The following is a 14,291-nucleotide window of genomic DNA, read 5'->3' as shown; positions in this document are numbered from 1 at the left end:
TTTAAAACTTAAGATTACATAAACAGTACTCTTTACCTTAAAAATGTCCCTTAATGGACCTATATAGAATTTTAAAAATCTGAAGATCAAAACTTAGAACACAAAGTAATATAACTACAGATTATATCTTTCTTTGCTACTAGTTATGACAACTCCTACCTGCTGTCAAAGTGGATTAATACCACAGCCGTGGTTCTCAACAGCATCCGCCATCAACCCCTGGAAATCCCTAGGACCCTTTCACAGGGTATGTGAGTTCAAAACTACTTTCATCACAATATTGTTATTTGCCCTTTTCAGTCTGTTGCTATTTACATAATGAGGCAAAAGCAGTGGTTGGTAAAACCCCTGGCTTCTTCGTATGAATCAAGACAGTGACAGCCATTGTATTCATCACCATGCATTGCCAGGAAAAACAAAGTTGTACTTACCATCCTTAATGAAGCAATAAAAAGTTATTAACTTCATTAAATCTTGACCTTTGAGTACACATCTTTTAAATATTCTGTGGGACAAAATGGAGGTGTGTATAAAGCACTTCTGGGGCATACTGAAACACAATGGTTACCTCACTGAAAAGCATTTGTATGATGAGTTACAAGTGGAGCTAGCCACTGTCTTCAAGGAGCAACACTGTTTTACTTGAAAGAATGACTGACAAACTCTAGTTATTCCCACATGTATACCTGACAAATTTTCTCAAAAATGAGCAAAGTTGTGCCTATCACTTCAAGAATTTTGGAGAACTTACATCCTGCTCTGTGAACTTAATATCTTTCAGTCACTTAACGACCGATGATTATCAGAAGTAACGCAGTGACATTAACAGATTTTTTTTTTTTTTGGATATTATATAATAAAATGTACCAATATTTGCAAACTCAGTGAACCAATACTTTCCAATCTGTTGGAAACTTTCCAACATGTAACTTTCCAAATGTTACCAATCATGCATGGGTAAAAGATTCACTGAGGTGCAAAACAGACCAATGGATTTTAATGTAATGGAGTATAAAAAAACTGACAGGTATGGTTTCAGCTGCCATGTTGCAAACTACCTTTAAGAAGCTCCTATTTGTTGATCTTTGTTGTAATATCAAAGCAGAACACACTCAATGATCTAAAAAGGCTATCAGGTATTCCTATTACACCACATACATACCTGTGGTTTTCTTTTCATATTTCAAAAGAAACAACGTATCACAAGAGACTGAATGTGGAAGCTGCTTTGAGAAGTCAGCTGTCTTCCATGAAGCCAGACATTAAAGATTTGCAAATAGAAAACAATGTCACTCTATTTTCTGGAAAAGTTTTTTTCCCCCCTACAAAAATGTTACTTATCCTTACATGTAATGGTTTAATTTAGAAAAAAGTGAATAAAAATTTATCTTAATATCTAACATGGTAAATATCAATAGATATAATACACAGAAACAAAAGCTCTCTGGGATACCCTTATAAAGGGGATACTAAGACCAAGAAGTTTTGAGAACCACTCTTTTAGAATGCAAGCAAAAAGGCAATTCCTGGGGGCGCCTTGGTGGCTGAGTCGATTAAGTGGCTGCCTTAGGCTCAGGTCATGATTTCGGGGTCCTGGGATAGAGTCCGCATGGGGCTCCCTGCTGGGGGGGGGGCTGCTTCTCCCTCTGCCCGCCCCCCCCCCCGCTCGTGCTCTGTAATAAAATCTTAAAAAAAAAGGGCAACTCCTGGCCTCACTTCTCCCCATTAAGGTTTGACCAGGTGACTTCCATAGAGTAGAAAAATATAAAAAGTCATCAAAGCTTTAGACAAACAGAAGGTCATAATTAAGAAATCACCAAAATCGTACTAAAAAGTGGGGGAGAAATTTTTTTTTTACCTGAATACTAACCGAAAACTGCATTTTTATTAAGCTCCAATTCAAACTAGAACACGTTTTATGTAAACAACTTTAGGCTGCTTAAATTCTGTATTTAAAAACGAAAGGTACTTCAAAACTATTACATTGTACTTAACGCCATTATTGGTAGTCTACAGCGTCGTCAACCCATTGTGCTACTCAGGGACACAGAGCGTTATTCTAATCTCCGTTCTTGCAAATAACTGATGAAAAGCAAAACAAGCAAAAGAAAACGTCCCCTGTGTCTGTCACCTACATTCTTCTAATGTATTATTCTGGTTAAGTGTTTTCTAGAAAAATAACTGGAGCTGTTTCCAAAAGTACATAAAACTTTCCCCTACCTAAAAGTATCAGGAATTTTTTTTTAAACTTCTGTGACGATTCAGGTTCTTCACAAACGGCAAGTACGGCACTAAAGCTACAACTCATGAGAGTTCACCTGATGGTGCAAACACAGACGAGCCACAAACCGTACAGGATTCTTTCTGGTCTTCCCCCCTCACCCCCCACCACGGACTTGCGGGCTGCGGGCGAGTGCTCGAAGGCGGGCTTGTTTATTGTCGCCGCGACTGCTCTCGGTCAGCAGCGGGCCACAGGAACCTCGGGAGAACCCCGGGGGCCTCTTCCCCCATCGCACCTCGCTTCACCTCCGGCGGACCCCGCCCTGCCTCACCTGGGACGCGCGAGCCGCCTTCAGCGCGCGGAGCCGCTCCCGCGGCGCGCTGGGAACTTGCCCACACCCGGCCCCGGCCCCGGCGGCCCCGGCCCCGGCGGCCCCGGCCCCGAGGGCCCCGGCCCCGAGCACGCCCGGCCGCCACCTCCACGCGACCCCCTCCAGAGGGCGGCCCTTCCTCCGTAAGGCCCGGGGCCGCCTGCTCCTCCGGCGCCCCGGGTTCAGAAGACGGCTCTTCGGCGCCGTCGCTGTCACTAGAGTGGGCTCGGCGCTGCCGGAAAGTCCTCTTCGGCCTGTGAGCCATGGCCGAGGCCCCAGCGCCTCGCGCACGTCCTCTTCCGCCACACGCCAGACGAGTCTCCGGCGTCCCCCCTGGGGCGCGCTCCCGCCTATACGGTCTCACGACCGTCTGCGCGCGCCCGTTTCGCGCGCCAACCGCGCCCCCTTCGCCCTGCGCATGCGTGCTCCGTCCCTTTCGTTCTGGTCTATGGAGTTGTGTTTCCGGGCTGGGGCTTGGAGATGCTAAGTGTTCTCTTTCCGAGGCCAGGTTGTGCAGGTGGCGATTCGTTGTGGAGAGAGTCCGGCAGACTCCTGGAGCTGAGTGCCACGGAGAGCATCACTGGTTCTCCTTGTGCAAACCCTATCTAGGAATCAGGCACTATACCTACATCCTAGACTGGAACCCGATCTGCTGTCTTCTACTTTCTGAAGAGAGTAATATTCTCTCCAACCAAGAATTAAACAAAAAATCAGAAGAGTGTGTGTGTTTGGGGAGATTGCTTCTGAAAGCTAAAGAGTAAAATCTACACACAAATGATCGATGCACAAGGAAGCAAAAACCAAATGATTGCTCTAGGCGGCCAGGTTTCAACAGAGCCTGGTTAAATGCTTTGGCCCATCAGAAAAAAGTGTATATGAGAAAAGGGGGTGTTGTTTAGAAAGACGTGCAGTGGTAAGAAGGACGGCAAAAACCGTGGGGAACTTGGACTGGATCCATTAAGCACTGCTGAGAGAGGAAGCCTTCACTTCACCATGGACTGAGTTCTTGGTCTCCTTGGTAAAGCGCATTCTTAACTTGGATGCCTCTGACCATATCCATCTGAAGCAAATAACCATTCCGTTCATTTAAATTCTCTTGCTGGTTTTGGCCCCATGCTCCACAAAGTTTCAGTTCGTGCTTTAAACTTCAGGAAGACTTTCCAAGAGGTTCATAAAAAGAATTGTTTTAAGAGATCAATTTCCAGATGCTCACCTCCCTCTGTATGTAGCTGCCTGAAAACCCCTACATTCATGCAGCGCTCTGCCGATGTAGTCTTCTCTCCCCTTCTTACAAAGAAGAGACATAATTCGCTGTCCATCCTGAATGTACTACAGTACATACATCCACGTGTAAAAACTCCTTCATCTAAAATTTTATTGTCAGGTTGAGAATAAATACCTCTAAACTCAATAGTTCTGCTGGGAATTAGACCATTTCCAATATCTTGCTTTCAACAACAATGAAGAACCAACTCCTGCTTTCAGTTGATCACTCAAAATAATTTTTGAGTATGAATCACTGATTTTTGCAGAGTTCAGACAGAGTTCTAAGAATTGAACTAAGAATAGGGGTAAACACACCCCTTCATATGTGGAAAGTTTTCTCAGTGCCTATATAATGTAAAATAAAATTATAATAATGCAATTAACAATGAACACTATACCATTTTAGCAAGTAATAGCTGTCTTTGGATGTATGAACTAATGTGTGTGGGAAGACTGTCTTTGTCATTATGAGATGCATTCCCAACAAAAATGTTCTTTTGTCAAAAAAGTTGAGATTTATTTTGATGTATTTATGTTGTGTTGATCAAGTGTGTTGAAGCCCAGCCCCCTGAAGGCTACCAGGAGGACACTAAGTCAAAGTTCATTTAGCTTGTCTCAGGAAAGGAACACACAGACCAAAGAAACTATGGTGTTTCTTAGTAAGAGGGAGTTGAGTGGACCTTATTACAGGATTTGGGTTTGTGCTAGATATTTTTCTTTTCAAGTTTTTATTTAAATTCCGGTTAGTTAACATATAGTGTGATATTAGTTTCAGGTGTAGAATTTAGTGATTCAACACTTCCATAAAACAGTCAATGCTCATCACAAGTGTCCTCCTTAATCCCCATCACCTATTTCACCAACCCAGGGGGCTACCCACCTCCCCTCTGGTAACCATCAATTTGTTCTCTATAGTTAAGAGTCTGTTTCTTGGTTTGTCTCCCCTTTTATGTCCCCTATGTTTGTTTGTTTTGTTTCTTAAATCCCACTTCTGAGCGAAATCCTATGGTATTTGTCCTTCTCTGACTGACTTATTTTGCTTTGTACTAGGAGATTTTTAAGGAGAGCTAAGGGAAGCAGGGCCACATTTGGATTGCATAATGTCAAGAAGTTGGGACAGTTCAGCAGTTGGGTACCTTTGTAACTTTGTTCAAGAAGTGGGAGGAATAGGAGAAGACTCTGGGGTTGGAGTGTCATTAGTAAGAAGGGGGAGTCACTCAGAAGTAATTCTTGCAGTGGCAGTACGGTCTTGACTTCCAGCTGAGTTGATTTTCACTTTCTCATTATTAAAAATATGAAGACAACTCAATCCAGGATAAAAAAAGATAGAGCTTTGTAATCAAAAGAAATTATATATATATATAATATATAATATATATATTATATATATATAATTTATATATATATATATAAAATTCACACACACATATATATAATGTATACACACCATACATACTTTTATAGGGAAGTATACATTGATCAGTAAAAGACTTTTAAGCATTAACTATATTTCATTAGATGAAATGTTGTAGGTGATAAAAATATATATTTGAGGAGAAAAAGCAATGATGTCAAGGGTTTGTGCATTTTTTAAATGGATGATGAGTATTAAATAGGTTTGGTATTTAGATTACATTAGATACATTTAAATGAATGACAGAACACATCTATTTTTTTTTTATGCTTTCTTTTTGCCTGGCACTCTTACACATATCACATGAAATTATGAATGTTAATGAATCAAAATGACTCCATGGTAGCTCCTCAATAAATGGTAATAGTTATTATTTTTTCTAGATCACAACCTTAAACCTTTTTTTAATGGCCACACTTTCTATTGTCTTCATTCCTATTTCCTTTTCTTTCTTCCCTAGTTTGAGGTTACATTATTCCTAGTTTTTTAGTGTTAGTCTAGAAATCTTAACATATGTATTTAACTTAAAAACTCCCTATGATCAGTATCTTTAACCTCTTCCCAAACAACACAAGGACCTTAGAACACTTGAACTCCAACTACTCACCTTCCAATTTATATGCTATTGTTACTGGGGATTTTAATTGTAGTTTCATTTTATCCCTGTAAGTTAGACATTGTTGTCTTTATTTTCTTTGACATCAGTATTCAGATTTAGCACCATGTTTACAATTTCCTTAACTCATCATTCCTTCTTGAATTTTAGACTTCTTTTAAGGTAATTTTTCTTCTTCTTGAACTATTTCCTTTAGAAATCACTATTGGTAGAAGCTTGTTTTTGTCTGCAAAGGCCTTTATTTACCCTCATTCTTGAAAGATTGTCACTGATGCTAGAATTCCGTATTAGCAGTTATCTTCTCAGTGCTTTGAAGATATTATTCCACTGTCTTCTGGCTCTTCTCACTGAGGTTGAGAAATCAGTTGTTAGTCTAAATGTCATTCCCTGGAAAGCAATTTACCTTCTGGGTTTACTCTAAAATAATTTACCCTTGGTGTTCTGTAGTTTCATTTTGATGTGTCTAGGGGTAAATTTTATTTATCCCTCTTGGGATTCATTAGGTATCATAAATATAATGATTGTATTTCATCGATTCTTGACCACCGCTTATTCAAATATTGTCATATTCCTGTTTTCTCTATTATCTCCTCTTGGAACATTAATTAAACATAAAAAAAAGGGATCTTTTTACTCTATTCTAGGGATGGGCAGACTATAACGTATGGTCCAAATCTGACCTGCTGCCTGTTTTTGTAAAGGAAGTTTGATTAGCGTCCAGCCATACCCCTTCTTTTACATATCGACTACAGGCTGCTTCCACACTACAATAGCAGAGCTGAGTAGTTATGACAGAGACCATATGGGCCACAGGCCTAAAATATTTACTCTCTGGCTCTTTAAAGAAAAACTTTGTCAACCCCTGCTCTATTTTCCTGCCTGTACACCTCTTCCATATTTTCCATCTTCTTTTCCATCATCTATATAATTTCTCCAGAAATATCTTCCAGGGGGCACCTGGGTGGCTCAGTCGTCAAGCATCTGCCTTTGGCTTGGGTCATGATCCCAGAGTCCTGGGATCGAGCCCCGCATCGGGCTCCCTGCTCCCTGCTCCGCGGGAAGCCTGCTTCTCCCACTCCCACTCCCCCGCTTGCGTTCCCTCTCTCGCTGGGTCTCTCTGTCTCTCTTTCTAGCAAAGATCCAGGCTTCTCCAAGCGGGACTCTCCCTCCGGGTTTCCATGGACGGGGTAGGATGGGGGTGACCACCCACCGGTCTCCCCAGTGTGGCAACCACGCTAGAGATGCTGCCTCTGCCCTCTCGCCTTTCCAGCTACGGCCAGGGAGTGGGCTGGGTCTCCTCCCCCGGCCCTCCCAAAGGGAAGGACCTCTCAGGTTCCTGGAAGAAAATGGGTGCAGGGGAGCTGGACGGGTGTCTCTGGCCTTGCTCTCCTTAGAGGGATGGTTCCCCACGAAGTTCGTGCTCCCCTCCTCAACCCCCAGCTTTGGAACGTCTCAACAGCAGAGCTTTCTTAAGAAAATGCTTGTCATGGCAACAGCTCCAGCCAACTCCAGAACACATCTATTTTTTAATTTAAATTCAATTAGCCAACATATAGTACATCATTAATCTCAGGTGTAGTGTTCAACAATTTATCAGTTGCATATAACACCCAGTACTCATTACATCACATGCCCTCCTTAATGCCCATCACCCAGTTACCCCATCCCCCTACCCACCTCCCCTCCAGTAAACCTTAGTTTGTTTCCTATAGTTAAGAGTCTCTCATGATTTTTCTCCCTCTTTGATGACTTCCCATTCACTTTTCCTTCCCTTCTCCTATGCTTCTCTGTGCTTTTCTTATATTCCACGTATGAATGAAGCCATATGATAATTGTCTTTCTCTGACTTATTTCACTCAGCATAATACCCTCCAGTTCCATCCACATTGATGCAAATGGTAAATATTCATCCTTTCTGATGGCTGAATAATATTCCATTGTATATATATATACAGTATATATATATACATACCTCATCTTCTTTATCCATTCATCAGTCGATGGACATCTTGGCTCTTTCCACAGTTTGGCTATTGTGGACACCGTTGCTATGAACATTGGGGTGCAAGTGCCCCTTTGGATCACTGCATTTGTATCTTTGGGGTAAATACCCAGTAATGCAATTGCTGGGTCATAGGGTACCTCTGTTTTCAACTTTTTGAGGAACCTCCATACTGTTCTCCAGAATGGCTATGCCAGCTTGCATTCCCACAATTAGAACACATCTATTTTAAAAGTGCTGGGGCACCTGGGTGGCTCAGGCCGTTGAGCATCCGACTCTTGATTTTGGCTCAGGTCATGATTTCAGGGTTGTGAGATAGAGCCTGTGTTGGACTCTGTGCCTAGCGGGGAGTGTGCTTCAGATTCTTTCTATCTCCCTCTCCCCTGCCCCCCCCCCAAGTGCTCTCTCTCTCTCTCTCTCTCAAATAAATAAATAAATAAATATTTAAAAAGTGCCAATATGTACAATACACCAGAAATTACATCCTTGGCAACTGTCAAAATTTATAATGAGAACTCATAAATGTATACCTGAAAATGTTCTGAGATAATGGATTTCTAAAACTTCTGAAGGAATATACAAGCAAAAAAGTGTGAAGTTCACCATCACAGATGACTATACCACTTCTAGCTTTTTTTCTGCTGACTATGGAAACTCCAGTTGCTCAAAAGACAGAAAAAAAACCTTCTTGCCTAGGAAGTCTCACAAGGATTGTATTTTAAAAATTGGTTGGAGGGTAGAGTCATAGTTAAAATAGACATTGCCGTGCATTTTAAGGGGTATACCCTACCAATAAGCCAATTCTCCTCTAGAAATCCATCCTCCATCCCAAATTAGGTTTCTGTAGCTATGTCCACCTCCTGGGACAAGGCTAGCAGGATCAGAATAGACACCTAACCATGGTAGACCAAGTAAAATCTTTCTCTAGGATATTAGCTTTGGGAAAGAGCCACATTTTCTCCTCGGTGTGTGGCATGAACCATAGCCTGTGAATGTCTGAGCTGTGAGACAGCTCTTTCAGTGGTGAGCTGAGGTCATCTCCTGTGTGTGCTGGACAGGTGCTTGCAAAATGTTCAGGCAGTGTGTGAGCCAGTTGTTAAACATAGTCATCATTAAAAATGGAATTAAAGAAATACAATCAAATAAAGCATATAAAAAATAAAGGTAATAAGTACCCAAAACTCACCACTCCTAATTCCTACAACCTTTCTCTGCTATCTCTGCTGTTGAGGTTATTTATGTCCACCGTGTCTGTATGGTGGAAATACTGTGTATTGTTGTGCTCCTACACATCTATTACCAACTCCGTGTTCAGTGGTGTCATGTTGGTAGCTTGAAATCAGCCATGGTGGGAGTATTCATACCACAGAAACTTACCGATCTCAGAAATCAGGACTTTTCTTCCAGAGAGCCAATTTTCGAACACTTACCATTGTACTGCTGACTACATTCCACCAAAGGGATAAAGAATAGGCAGAATTTCCCTAACTGATTTAGTTCCTTTCCATGGCTCATCTTGATGAACTCGTACTTTCCAGAACACACTTGGGAAATGCTATAATTAAGGATTATCAGTTATTCATAACTTATTAATGACTTCTAAAGAGAGCTTTTTAAAAAAATTTAGATAAAATTAGGGCACTGTCTGAAAGTGCCAATATGTACAATGAGGTGGTGGCAAATAACTGGAAATGGAGATATTAGTGTTTTCTAAAAGAAGAGCTTCCCAGCACATGGACCAAGCATTCCTTATAGCTAGAAAGAACTCCAAAGATTGAAGGTGAGGCATGGGGTGTCAGTGAGTATTTCCTTTGGCCCAGTGTTTTTTGGCATACCAGCTACCCATGTAGAATTCCCAAGTCCTGCAGGGAGTGCTGTTCTATTCTCCCTAAGCAGAGGAGGATGTCTTTCTAAATCACACTACGAAGCACTTAATGTAAAACCAGTAAGTAGACTATAACTTTATTTATTTTTAAAGACTTTATTTATTTGAGAAAGAGGGAGAGAGCTAGAGAGTGCATGGGGTGGGGGCAGAGGGGGAGGGAGAAGCACTCCCCACTGAGCAGGGAGCCTGACACTCCCTGGTTCTCTATCCCAGGACCCTGAGATCATGACCTGAGCTGAAGGCAAATGCTTAATGGACTGAGCCACTCAGGCGCCCCTAGATTATGGCTTTAAAATGGTGAAGAGAATGAGGTAAGATGATCATGATTGTAATTAGAAGGAAATTCAGTGTTCTTTTATGCACTATATAAAGAAATATGGTCGTGCATTATACAATTCAACCATCATTTATTATGCATCTACTAGTCCAAGCACCATGCTAGGCCCTAGGCCAGTGCTCCTCAAATCTAGTGTTTGTTCTTCAAATAATCTAGGAATGGTATGGAAATACAGATGCTGATTAATCAGGTCTGTAGTGAAACCCGAGTCCTCATTTTTAGCAAGCTTCTAGGAGAAGCCAAAGCTGTTTGTCTGAGGACCATGCTTTAAGTAGCAAGGTTCTAGGGCAGATACTAAGAAAAGTTAATGACCCTTAAGAGATTAAAAAAAAAATGTTTTGGGTAATAATCATTGATGAATTCCATTTCAAATTGTAACAGCATGCAAATGCCATTATGTACCTCAAAATTTGGAAGCTAAATAATCCTCAAAGAGGGAAACTAATAAGAAGCTATTCACACTGATTGAGTTAATCTAACTGTAGTAGTTAGTTACCATAAGGGATATCCGTCTACATTTTCTCAAGGATTCTCCACCAGTCTCCAAAATTGCTTTAGGCATTTGTCTTAATTTGAAAGTTGGTCAACAGGACAGAATTAACTCTCAGTGTTGCTCACAAAGGAAGCAGTTTATTTAAGAATAATCTAAGTGTGATGCTGGTGTTCCCTTTCCCTTCAAAAGTCACCAACTCACAAACCATGTTTGTTAAAACAGGAGTGAGAAGTCACTTTTTCAGTTGGGTTCTGAGCCATCAGCTGATATGAGCTAGTTGTTTACTTTCTCATTTTAAATTGCACTGCCTTGCCAGGCAGGACCCTTCTCTTTCTCCTGATATGCTTATCAGGAGATAAGCTGGTATAGTGTCTAATGCATAGCACACATTGAATTAACATGAATGCAATGAACTAAATGTGTGGATGAGGCAATTCTGAAACACCTCTCTTCGATCATGATAATGAAACCTGAAAACAAATCACTTTAACTTGTTGGGCACAAATAAGTTATCAGATAGAAAGAAAAACTTGGTTATTTATTTATTTATTTATTTATTTATTTATTTATTTATTTTTTAAAGATTTTATTTATTTAACAGAGAGAGACATAGCGAGAGCAGGAACACAAGCAGGGGGAGTGGGAGAGGGAGAAGCAGGCTTCCTGCTGAGCCGGGAGCCCGATGTGGGACTCGATCCCAGGACCCTGGGATCATGACCTGAGCCGAAGGCAGACGCTTAACGACTGAGCCACCCAGGTGCCCAAACTTGGTTATTTAAAACATAAACCAAATATATGTTCCAAGGGAGAGAAGTGAGATATCTTCTCTTGGTATTGTCTGAATGGGAGAAGATAAAATAGGACTCATTTAGGGGTGCCTATGTGGCTCAGTTGGTTAAGCGTCTGCGTTCAGCATCAGGTCATGATCTCAGCATCCTAGGATTGAGCCCTGCCACAGGCCCTCTGCTCAGCAGGGAGTCTGCTTCTCCCTCTCCCTCTGCGCGTTCTCTCTCTCTCTCAAATAAATAAATAAAATCTTTTTTAAAAAGGGACTCATTTAACAAAGAGGGAGGAATCCTGAGTTTCCTCCTCTGACCCCACGGGAAGCAGAGAAAAGGATCTAGGGTAGTGCTGCTAGATTTAGGAAAATTATAGGATGCCTAATAAAATTCAAATTTCAGATAAACAAGGAATTGTTTTTTAGTATAAGTATGTCCCATCCAATATTTGGGACATACTTGAATAGGACATATTGGAACCCTAGCCTAGGAAAAAGAAAGATGTAAAAAATTTCAAAAGGTAGAGAGTAAGGTTTTGCAACCTGTGGGTGGTCGTGTTTTTGGAACCTGAGGAGAAATGATGCTCAATGCGAAGGTCCCAGTTGCGGGGAGTGAGAGGACAGTGGGACAAGGGACTTTTAAGATGCTCTTCTCCCCAAGCCTTTAGTAAAACTTTGCTCCCCCAAGTCTTGAGTTACCACTGCTGTTGGGAATGAAGGACTCGACAGCTGAGGCCACGGTGGTGGCAGCCCCTTTGAGATGAGGAAGGGCTGGTGGCTCTTTAATTTCTCACGTGAGAGTGTCAGAGGAGATGTAGGGGGTCACAGGGAAAGAAGCAGGCCGCTGAGCATACTGGCTTTGGTGTGGCTCTGAGAAAGACCCCTTCCCTACAGGTAGCCAAGAAGGTGCAACTTTAAAGGGTAAGGTGCCCTGCATGTCTACCCACGGAGATAGGAAAAGAGCAGCCAGAGAGTGAGAATTGTATTTCTCCAAAGAGCCTTTCTGGGTACCTATACTCATCACTGCCTTATATTGTTTGCTCTTTTTCATGAATACTAGGAATTTTTTCCCCTAAGAAGGCAAGGATAATGCCGTGTCTCTTTTTTGTCCTACACCCTACTTACAATAAAAGCTTATTAAATCGATTGACTGATTATTAGGAGACTTTGTATTATTTACCTATTATATAATTAAAAATTGAAGTTAATAATTGGCATATGAAAAATTACCAACTCCTGGAAATCAATGTCATGTTTACTCAGATTCTTCCCCCCCCCTCCCCGAAGTGAAATGACATTTTATTCAGCGTCTCTTGCCCTTGATCAGTGGGTTCTGAGCTCCCTCTAGTGAGACATGGGTTACTTACAGAAGAATTGTGTCAAATAATCTTTTGGAAATTGCCTCCTTCTTATTATAGAGCTATTTTTTCATTCACTCTTGTTACAAGTAATGGATATATATTCACTTTTAAGCCAACCTATGTCAAAATTTCTCAGATGACAACATTTTTCAAAGTCATGTTTATGGGCGCCTGGGTGGCTCAGTTGGTTAAGCGACTGCCTTCGGCTCAGGTCATGATCCTGGAGTCCCGGGATCGAGTCCCGCATCGGGCTCCCTGCTCAGCGGGGAGTCTGCTTCTCCCTCTGACCCTCCCCCCTCTCATGTGCTTTTTCTCTCTCATTCTCTCTCTCTCAAATAAATAAATCTTAAAAAAAAAAGTCATGTTTATAAGTAAAGTATCACTCTTTCCTTTGAGTGAGTTCCCTTTTCCTTTTTTTTTTTTTAAAGTTATTGTGGAAATGCATCCGTAAAATATGGACCTAATTATACTTTCATTATTCACTATTTATTTTTTGAGTACTTACTGTGATGGGAACCTTGTGCTCGGACCAGAGGATCACAACATATGGAGTCCTGCTCCCAAGGGTCAGGTGCTATGAGCCAAATTAGCTCTACAGGTTGGCTTACTGGAAATGCTTTTTTTTTTTTTTTTTTTTTTAAAGGGCAAAGGAGGCAAGAATATGAAATGGGGAAAAGACAGGCTTTTCAATAAATCATGTTGGGAAAAGTGGACAGCTACTTGCAAAAAAATGAAACTGGACCACTTTCTTACACCATACATAAAAATAAACTCAAAATGGATTAAAGACCTAAATGTGAGACCTGAAACCATAAAACTCCTAAAAGAAACCATAGGCTGTAATCTCTTGGACATCGGCCTTAGAAACATATTTATGGATGTGTCTCCCCAGGCAAGGGAAACAAAAGCAAAAATAAACTATTGGGATTCATTGAAATAAAAAGCTTTTGCACAGTGAAGGAAACCATCAACAAAACAAAAAGGCAACCTAGTGAATGGGGAAGTTTTTTGCCAATGATATATTTGATAAGGCATTAATATCCAAAAATATGTAAAGAACTTATACAACGTAACACTAAAAAAACCCCAATTAAAAAATGGGCAGAGGATCTAAATAGACATTTTTCCAAAGAAGACATACAGATGGTCAACAGACACATGAAAAGATGCTCAACATCACTCATTATCCGGGAAATGCAAATCAAAGTCACAATGAGATATTACCCCACACCAGTCAGAATGGCTAGTATCAAAAAGACAAGAAATAAGATGTTCGCAAGGATGTGGAGAAAAAGGAAACTTCATGCACTGTTGGTGGGAATGTAAATTGGTGCACTCTTGTAGAAAATGGTATGGAGTTTCTTCAAAAAATTAAAAATAGTTATGCCATATTATCTAGTAAGTTCACTGGTGGATATTTACCCAAAGAAAACAAAAACAATAATTCAAAAAGGTAAGTGCACCTTTATATTCACTGCAGTGTTATATACAATAGCCAAGATATGGAAAAAACCAAAGTGCCCATCAATGGGTAAATGGATAAAGAAG

The 14,291-nt window shown here is 40.9% G+C and overlaps 1 protein-coding gene across 10 annotated transcripts in view; it reads right to left on the bottom strand.

Moving 5' to 3' along the window:
• The window catches only part of GCFC2 (GC-rich sequence DNA-binding factor 2), a 47,555-nt gene extending 44,622 nt beyond the window's left edge, over positions 1–2,933 (bottom strand). For 3 of the 10 annotated variants that reach the window (XR_004678524.1, XM_035001200.1, XM_035001199.1), the window contains exon 1: positions 2,553–2,929. Coding sequence is in view for 9 of the 10 variants with exons in the window: in XM_035001200.1 (XP_034857091.1) it covers positions 2,553–2,856 (304 nt within the window). In the remaining variant the exon portion in view is untranslated. Of the gene's footprint in view, positions 1–2,552 lie in introns of all 10 variants that reach the window. The other 7 variants (XM_035001204.1, XM_035001205.1, XM_035001203.1 and 4 more) reach the window with 6 other exon arrangements.
• Positions 2,934–14,291: the final 11,358 nt, after the last annotated feature.

Source organism: Mirounga leonina, unplaced genomic scaffold, assembly GCF_011800145.1.
Source record: "Mirounga leonina isolate KUSES-001 unplaced genomic scaffold, KU_Mleo_1.0 Mir_125, whole genome shotgun sequence".
Taxonomy (NCBI): Eukaryota; Metazoa; Chordata; class Mammalia; order Carnivora; family Phocidae; genus Mirounga; species Mirounga leonina.
This window is presented reverse-complemented; position numbering and strand designations above follow the sequence as displayed.